Source organism: Nansenia antarctica (assembly GCF_963989245.1).
Source record: "Nansenia antarctica genome assembly, chromosome: 3".
Taxonomy (NCBI): Eukaryota; Metazoa; Chordata; class Actinopteri; order Argentiniformes; family Microstomatidae; genus Nansenia; species Nansenia antarctica.
The window spans coordinates 86,894,766-86,904,765 of record NC_137688.1 but is presented as its reverse complement, the minus strand read 5'-3'; the positions used below and the strand labels follow the sequence as shown (position 1 = coordinate 86,904,765).

The following is a 10,000-nucleotide window of genomic DNA, read 5'->3' as shown; positions in this document are numbered from 1 at the left end:
AACAACAACAAATAAACCTGTTTTCGTTGCGTGACACATGGCAGGCCTGCAGGGAAGCTTTATACGGTCTGCGGTGATCCTCTCGGCCTGCCTCGGTGCATCTACCTGTGTAAGGCGACCCCCGGTTATTTGGACATATCACCCGGTTGACACTTTACAGATTATCCCCGGTGAAGTGATTTGTTCCCGAGACCCGCTCGTGCGCACGGAGACCTCCGCGGAACACTAATAGCTGGACCACTTGTCCCTCGCGCGGCAACAGTGAGATTAATCTCGCGGACTATCCATCACCGCGCGGGGTGTGGGGGGGAGGGGGTGGGGGGGGGGTTGAGAGGATGAAAAAGATTCGCGCGCGTTTTTAATTAACTTTCCCCCCTCTGTCCCGTAACGATGCAAGCGAGCCATGTGTGTGTGGTGGGTGGGGGGGGCACCGTCAGGGGAGGAGTGTATTAATATCAAACAAATAAAAGTGCGCGTGATTAAATTCTGCTGCTTTATTAAATTTGAAATTCAAATGAAACGCTTCGCATTTCTAATGTGATCCCTCCCCGCGCAGGGAGGGCTCCCGTGTAAGGTCACATGTTTGTGAGGTCATATAATATATAACCCTAACCCTATATTATACACCAGGCTACACGTGAGGTCATATCTAGGCTTACGTGAGGTCACTCGTTAGGTGATGCAGCGCTTGACACATTTCCTCACGTCACATGCTGTTCTCGCCTTAAAAGTCAGTCGGTTTACTTTCAATAAAACATCTCAAGACCCAGAGGCCAAATCATGAGAGACAGGTGTCTGACGAAGGGAATGACAGAGAAGAAACGTGTGAATGATCAGAGAGGAGAATAAGGAGCTGATTTGCAACAGATGTGGGACAGAAATAATGAGTAAAATTAATTCAATGCCAGAAACTGCTGTAGAAACAGCCTGACATGTGAGATGGATCTTCATTCCTGCTCTGAGGAGCAGATACACAGAAAGAGAGAGAGAGAGAGGGGGGAGGGAGGGAGAGAGAGAGGGGGGGAGGGAGGGAGGGAGAGAGAGAGAGAGAGAGAGAGAGAAGGGGGGGGGAGAGAGAGATAGAGACATAGAGAAAGGACAAACCCCAACATCTGTTTATGCTGCTGAATAAAATGAAATCAGAGGGGCGTCAGAAAAGTCTCATCCTCCCTCTCCCTCCCCCTCCCTCCCTCTCCCTCCCCCTCCCTCTCCCTCCCTCTCCCTCCCCCTCCCTCCCCCTCCCTCTCCCTCCCTCTCCCTCCCTCTCCCTCCCCGGGGCTGACCGGACACGCCCTTGGGGCACCGTGGCCCCAAGCCCATACGGGCTGGTCAGTCTTTCATCCGGCTGGTGACACGTCCTGACTCTTAGCCTGAATAATGATGATGATATGACATCATTGTTGCATTTCGCAAATGGTCTATAGGGGGGTGCCTCACATAGATTCCAAACAACATGAATTGGCCTATTAGGCGTTGAGTTGAGTTGAGTTGAGTTGAGAATGTTTATTTTGGTCCCCTATACAATTCACAATACAGATATAAAACATTTACACAGTCACAATGCATAACACCAGGACCAAGAAGGTGTAGGCTGAAGCCATGGCTTATTGCGCCTACCCTTGTTACATGTATGCATGTCCCCCCATGAATGCATAATCAAAACATTGAAACTTTTACAAACAAAATGTCACTTACGCATGTCAACAAAAGTTCAAAAATACCAAACAAAAACGATATGGGTAGGCTGCTCATAAAAGCGTATTACAAGACTTATAGAGCTGTTCCAGATATGAGATAGAATGTTTAGAGTGTCACGTATATAGATCCATTCTGTATAAAGGCTTTGGAGAAGAAGGCCTTAGTGGAGCCTATGGGAATGGACGCGTGGAGAGATGCGCTGGACGTGGGGCAGTTCCGGGATGACCTCATGGTAGAATGATGACCTCATGGTAGAATGTGGCATTCCAGCTCTCTGATTGGTCGGCTCGGGCCCAGCGGTACTTCAAAGCATCGGAGGCGCTACAAGGAGAGAGGAGCGTGGCCAAAAAAAACACTCTTCCCATTTCCCCGTATAAAGGGCTGGGTATAAGGGTTCCCGTATAAAGGGCTGCACACATTACAGATTATAAAGGGCTGCTTCGATGGCTGCGACACTGCTCGGGGTGAGTTGAAGTTGTAGTCTAGGAGATCCATGCCGACTTTCTCCTCTTAACTGAATGACGCGTTGATCTAACCCTAGTCTGGAGGATTAATAAGGTGTCAGAGATTCAAGGTAACTATGAGAGAGAGGGACCTTCATCTCCAACAATATGTGTTTTCTTTCCAGCAACGATGGTACTTTTACTAGTGAGATAGCTGGTCAGTTTGTTGTGTGCGTAGACGATAGGTTTTAATTTCATTTAGCCTCCTAAGTGCAAATTCTGAATTCTCTGTCAAAAGTGTATTCACCTCTATAAAGACGCTAATGACCAGTATGTCAGAAACTTACATAAGGCCTACACCTGTTGCGAGACAAAAAAAAAGCGAAAGTGTATTAATATTATAATGTATTCTAGTTATTTTGTTCACTATGTTCATTTTGTTGCAACAATCATTTCAGCCGTATAATCCACTGGGTTTGCAATAATGATTATAACACGTAGACTTGCAATAACTTGTAAATTGCGCATGCTTTACGCACGGTCCATGTTAATGTAAAACTTTGGTTTGTGAATATCGGCTACTGCCTTACGCACAGCTGTGTGACTTTTACGCACTGAGCACTTTATTATTTTGTGGTTTTTGTTGTAGGTCCCTGGCTCTTATTGTCTTATTGTCTTATTGTTTTATTGTTTTGGTCCTTTTGTCTTCTCTTTGATTTTGCCATGTTTTGTGTTGCATTGTGCTTGCTTGTTTCCTGCATTTTATCTATTTTTACTGTGAAGCACTTTGGCTCAGCATTGCTGTACGTAAGGTGCTATACAAATAAAGTTGACTTGACTTGAGCATCAGTGTGATTGATGTGGTCGTCTCTCCCGCAGGAGGAACCGCGGTTGGGCTGCACTCCCCTGGCCATGCTGGCCGCTGCCTGCAGTCGGATCGGCGACCCCAGCCCCTCTCCCTCCCCTGCCCTCTCCGACGGAGCCCCGGGGCTCGGCAAAGGTTTCCACCCCTGGAGGAGACCCGCGGCCGGAGGCACCAACATGGGAACCAGCCTCGCCTCGTTCGGGGTCTCCGGCGGGACCTCGAGGAGTAACGGGACCACCGGACTGACAGACTCTTATAACGGATCGTCCTCCGGGTCCAGCGCGTTCTCCCTGACCGGCAGCAGCTCGTGCAGCTCTCCGTTTGGAAACGAGTATTCTGTGTTCCAGAGCGCGGACGTCCTCAGCCCCTCCGAACACACGCACGCTCACCGGCCGGTGTTCCTCTCCAAACTGCCCGGCCCGGTGGACGGTCTCACGGGGATCTATCCCAGGATGAGCATGCACGCGCACCCCTACGAGTCGTGGTTTAAGCCCGCGTCAGAGGTCAGTAACGTTACCGGCGGCTCGCCCGCCTGGTGGGACATGGGCACCGGCTGGGTGGACACGCAGAGCCCCTCTCCCCTCGGCGGCTACAGCACCGACTACAGCCCGCTGCCCCCCCACAGCCACCCCGCCTTCAGCCCCGGGCCCACACAGCACCTCCTCCCCGCCTCCCAGCACCTCCTGCATGACGGCTTCAGGTCGACTCTGTCAGCCTCGTATCCGGACTCCCTTCCCGCCGGGGGACCGGGGATCTCCGGAGGCCCCGCGGTCTCTCTCTCGAGCTCCCAGCGGTCCTCCTCCCGGCGCTACTCCGGTAGAGCCACGTGCGACTGCCCGAACTGCCAGGAGGCGGAGAGACTGGGACCGGGGGGCACGAGCCCCCGGCGCAGGGGTGTGCACAGCTGCCACATACCGGGCTGCGGGAAGGTTTACGGTAAGACGTCGCACCTGAAGGCGCACCTGCGCTGGCACACCGGCGAGAGACCCTTCGTTTGCAACTGGCTCTTCTGCGGGAAACGCTTCACACGTTCCGACGAGCTCCAGCGGCATCTGCGCACGCACACCGGGGAGAAGCGGTTCGCGTGCGCGACCTGCCACAAGCGCTTCATGCGCTCCGACCACCTGAACAAGCACGTGAGGACGCACGCCGCCGGGGGGTCCGAGGAGGCTGAGGGGCTGGAGGAAGGTGAAGCATTAGAAGGGTTAGGGGAACCGGGGTCCGGTAAGAGGAGCGACTCCGACAGCCAGCCCAGCGGCCCCGGGAGCCCAGAGAGCCAGTCCCCCGGCCTGATGCAGCACGCGATGCCCGAGGCGGTCCAGACTGCGGTCCTGAACGGACACAACTCACTCGAGTAACAACATGGACAAAGATCAAACAACTAAATGTCTCTCTGTGACCCTAACCTGAGGGTCTAATGTCTCTCTGTGTATTTGCCTAAAACAAGGATTGTGGAGGATCGCTTCTCAGCATCATGGGCCATATTCTTCAAAGCCAACTGTCGTAAATGAAACTTTTCAAATGGCTTTTCAGTTGGGAAGATAAATGTTTACACGGGATATGTGGGTTTTCTTTATTCTAAACGGACATGTGGCACTTTAGTCTTGAACTTCCTTGTGGATGAAAGTTGTCCTTTTACCTCATCATCATTTCTGTGTGTGATCTTTTTGCAATCTACAGTTTTACCTCTAATGTCATGGATATTTGTTTTATTTTGTTTTATTTTGTTTTATTTCGTAAAGCAGAAAATGCCACAACCTATTGGACGTTTATCTAGCCAGAAAAAACAGACTTAACGGACGAGAGCAGAACGGAGTTGGTGTAATATTCTATGATATTTTATTGCGCGTTGCTTTGGCTCACAGTTGAAACATTATTTTGTCTTTTGAGAACAAATTCAAAATTGTAGACTATATGGTTCTTTTTGTCATATTTATCACGAGTTGGACTTGTATTTTGAAGTCTATAAATCGCACTTTGAATTTATATTTAAATTTTGTTTTAAAAGAAAGTTCTGCGTTTTAATTTAACTGGGCATGTTTGGATGTGCTGTTAATGGTTCCTCGTAATAAAAACGGAGTGGTTTTGTTTATTCTCGTGTATGTTTATGTTAAATAGAAGTACGTGAGACTCAGATATTATTTCCACTAAATAACATGGCTTCAGTATGAAATACAATTCTAATAATTCCTATTGGAGATGTGTGTGCTTAAATAGAATAAACATGTCAATGTGCTTTACTCAATAGCTTGCCGTCGTCTTCAAACAAATAATTAAAAACAGTTTCCAGAGGTTTCAGTAAAGAAATACGAAATGACGGTTGGCTTAATAATATTGAATATTATTATCAGCCTTGACCAGACTGACGCGCACTGGGATCTGACTGGTTTGTAATGTTCAATAGTTTTATATATATATACCCTGCATTAGTAGGTTTAATAAGAATCGTTATTAAATTGTTGATTTAGGCTATATTAAATTACATGTCAAATCAGCACATGAAAAAACAGTTAAAAAATAAAATTAAAATAAAACAGCAGGTCAATCGGGCATTGATGTGCAATTGAAGAGCAAGAGGCGACTGTGTCTCAGGAGGTAGAGCCGCCGTCTAATGATCACAAGGTTGGCAGATCGGCGGTTCGAGCCCCGGCTGGCCACATGTCGAGGTGTTCTTAGGCAAGACACTGAACCCCAAATTGCTCCCAGTGAGCGGGCCGGCGCCTTGCATGGTATAGCTTGCCGCCATTGGTGTGTGTATGTGTGTGTGAATGGGTGAATGAGAGGCCGTTGTAAAACGCTTTGGATAAAGGCATAGCTATATAAGTCAGTCCATTTAATTCAATTCTTCCAGTAGCTTCCATCACACAATAACAAATATAGCCTCTGCGACTATGAAGACAATATCCATAAATTCTAAAGAATAGCCTACTCGAATAAAAACAATTGTGGTTCAAATTAAAACGAAGGTTTCATGAAATGCTGCATACAACACTAGGACAAGGGCTGTCACACATTTGCTTTTCACAACGAAATTCTGGGATAGAAAATGCTAAAAATATAATTTCAGACTGAAACGTCAGAAGAGTTCAAATCCAGAGCTGTTGTCAGAAGGTTGACGGCCCTGTTTGAGACCGTCGGTAAGAAACCCGGAGAGTTCTCAACTTCTCATAAACCTGTAAAACATATTTCAGTGAACGACGAGGAGCTTTTAGACAAGGAGAAGTTGGAGGTGGTGATGTGGCCAACACAATAAGCTAAACAAGAGTTTAAATAATCTATGTGGTATAGCCTACGTAGGCTTATTTGTATGACATATCCCGTCTAAATACAATTTGCAATAATTGTAATACTTGTCGCTGCACAGTTATGAATCTAACGTGGTACGAAACTCTTGCAAAATTAAAATGTAAGTCATTGTTTTTAGCTGCTCAGCAGTTTGTTTGGGTCTACTTCATGAATAGGTGCGGCTCGGCTCAATGGGCTTCCATGCCACCTGACCGGACTGAGTTTGCATGTGGCGCCATCTAGCGGTCATATACAGCATCTTACATTCATACATGAACCATAGACTATAGGTCATATAGAAGGGTAAACCCAAGTAGACCCAGATGAGATGACTCACCTTTTAACTATCACCTTTTCTGCTAGCTCTATGTTATTTGCGTTAGAGTCACCCACCTATTCAGTCCACAATCCTCCATCCATGGTGTTCACATAACATAACATAACATAACATGGTATTCAGGTCCGTGGTGTTCAGGTCCACGGTGTTCAGGGATTTGGTTTTGTTTGGTTTTGTTTTACCACCATAAACCACATGACGTATGTTTAACCATATACCATATGACGTATGTTTAACCATATACCATATGACGTATGTTTAACCATATACCATATGACGTATGTTTAACCATATACCATATGACGTATGTTTAACCATATACCATATGACGTATGTTTAACCATATACCATATGACGTATGTTTAACCATATACCATATGACGTATGTTTAACCATATACCATATGACGTATGTTTAACCATATACCATATGACGTATGTTTAACCATATACCATATGACGTATGTTTAACCATATACCATATGACGTATGTTGCGAAGGCGGGCGTGAAAAATAAAACAGGCCGTCACAAGTTGTCTATAAATCTACCATGTTTAATTTAGTTGAAAACATTCATGTTACATACAATGAACCCTAGTTACATGAAATTACAGCAAATACACAGAAAAGTGCTGTTCCAACGCAATAATTCAATGCCCAGTGAAAAGAGATGATTCTTATTCCCGATTCATGCTCACACTAAGATGCAACGCATTCAGTAAGAGAAATCTAGTACCACAAGATTTAACATGAACAATAAAAACGTTAAAATACAAAATAAACGAAATAAATCACAATAAATAATGATTAGTGTTCTGAACCGAAAAAAAAGAGCAGCTATTGCTGTAAACATTATGTTAAATAAGGACCAGACAAGAGACAGGATTGGGTGGGAGATCCTCCAATGAGAGACCACCAGGAAGTGGGATCCAGTGGTTCTCTGAGCTGGATGAGTCCAGATGGAAGTTGATCGAGGTGCATCAAAGTAGATGGGACCACGTGACTGCCTGCGCTGGGAGATTCCAGCCCTCCCTTCCTCTGAAGTACCTTTACCCACAATCGGGTCAACACAGGCTACTGTTACTGTTTAAGGCCTGGACCCATGCCTTACATTTTACGAATGATTTTATAATTTTCTTATATTTTGGGTTCTGATGGGTTGACAGTTGAACTAAGCTCGAACCATGTGATATATTCTTCAACAGTCAATGGCTGTATATTATTCATTTATTATTCAAGTTCAAAAACAGATGTAGCCACTCAGATTGGCCCTTTAGCGATTTCACACTAACACCCAGGCCCATGTTTACTAAACAAGGTTCAAACCTCAGACCAGGCTCTGTGCGTACCCTGCTTCAGACTTGGGTTGATTCGTACCTGTCCTAGTGAGGTCATTTATGGTGTTGTTCACTGGTTTCTACATCCTGTGGTCAGATTAGGAGTGTCGACATCCTGTGGTCAGATTAGGAGTGTCTACTTCCTGTGGTCAGATTAGGAATATCTACATCCTGTGGTCAGATTAGGAGTGTCTCCATCCTGTGGTCAGATTAGGAGTGTCGACATCGTATTCTGTTGAAGCTCCTCAACACACAATCAATACTCTGTAATACTCTAGACTATTCAGATATGTGGGTGACTTTACCTCTGCCAGTGCTCCGCTCCTACTAAGCCGAACTCTGTACCCTAGCCCTATACCCTCCTCCTCCTCCTCCTCCTCCCCCTCCTCCTCCCCCTCCTCCTCCCCCTCCTCCTCTTCCTCCTCCTCCTCCCCCTCCTCCTCCACCTCCTCCTCCTCCTCCTCCTCCTCCCCCTCCTCCTCCTCCTCCTCCTCCTCCACCTCCTCCTCCTCCTCCCCCTCCTCCTCCTCCTCCTCCTCCCCCTCCTCCTCTTCCTCCTCCTCCTCCCCCTCCTCCTCCTCCCCCTCCTCCTCCTCCTCCTCCTCCTCCTCCTTCTCCCCCTCCACCTCCTCCTCCTCCTCCACGGTCGGCCTCCTGTCTGAGGTCAGAGGTGAGAGGGCGGGGCCTCTGCAGTACTCAGTAGTATAATGCAACAAAAAAACAACAACTCTAGTGCAAGTCTACCACGACGATTCACAACAAATAACAATAATGCTCATTTCAACTGATAAAAACTAAAGTATAAACAGTACCGTCTGCAGAAGACTACCTGGCTTCTCTTAAATGGACAAAAGCCAATGTATAAAAAAAAAACAAATGCAAATTCCATATTCCAGAACCAAATATTCAACATTCCAGAACCAAAAAGGAAGATCCAAGAGTGAGCTCATGACTGTGCAGTTTCAAAAAACCCTGCTGGCGTTTTTCAGTGTGGTTCCCACTTTCACCACCAGGTGGCAACCTAACACAGGTTAGCATGGAGGTCTGGACCGAGGGACTGGTTTAGTGGAGAGTCAGTGAATGTAAACTTGTAAACCTTAAATCATGTAGTGGTTTTGTGATAAAAGTTATAAATAGGAAGAGTGTGCGTACACACACGCGGGTACACGCGTACATGTGTGTACGCACACACACACACACACACACGACAAACATACACACAGAGAGGGAATGCACTGATAAACTCATAGTACCCTGTTAGAGGAGACCCCAAGACAGAGGGATGTGCACTTTCTCTTATTGCTCTTGTCTTCTAAACATCCCCCCTTTCATCCCCCCTTTCTTTCATTTCATCGCTAAGAAAAAATGGTCTTGTTCCCAGACACCTGTGCCCAAATGCTCAGAAGATCTGGTCGACCAACATCTCAAACTTGGCCTTCATTTACCCAAATAGAAAGACCGGGAGAAACTGCCGGTCGCATAGCCTTTGGCTTTACCTCGCTTCAATCAATCGACCACAGCCCCCCCCCCTCCTCCAGTGCTTGCGCACCACACCGTTTCTGATTCAGAGCCACGCCTCACAGTCATGTGATTCGCTGAAATCAAATAATGACAAATACTTTAGTAGTCAGTAAATGCCCTCCCACTAAGGCCAGGTTTGAGTCATTGTCATTCCAAGGTTACTGGCTAAGAGAGAGAGAGAGAGAGAGAGAGAGAGACTTTGGCCGTCGTGGTTCCAACCCAGAAAGCATTGCAGTTCTCAAGGACAACAACACGGTAATTTCACGGTGGCCATGTTGTCACTTCCCGGGCTATATGGGCCATTGACAGTTCACAGAATCTTCTAGAAGTCTTCTAACTAAACCACTAGTATCATGGACTTCTCAGAGGCAGCAAGATGGCCTCCTTGACCAAACTCTCCCTAAATAAGACTCTTCATGCCCCCACCCTCCTCCTACTCCTCCTTCTGATCGCTGACCTCTGGCCCTCACTGCCAGGGGTCGCCCAGGGGCATCTTGGGAACGTGGATGTGCATC

General features: G+C 46.9%; 1 protein-coding gene across 1 annotated transcript; it reads left to right on the top strand.

The window, feature by feature from the left end:
- Positions 1-2,999: 2,999 nt before the first annotated feature.
- sp8a (sp8 transcription factor a) lies at positions 3,000-4,364 on the top strand (the record flags this gene model as incomplete). Its single annotated transcript, XM_080527695.1, has 1 exon — positions 3,000-4,364. The coding sequence occupies one exon, from the start codon at positions 3,000-3,002 to the stop codon at positions 4,362-4,364; it is 1,365 nt and encodes a 454-aa protein (XP_080383821.1).
- Between the last annotated feature and the right edge of the window lie 5,636 nt (positions 4,365-10,000).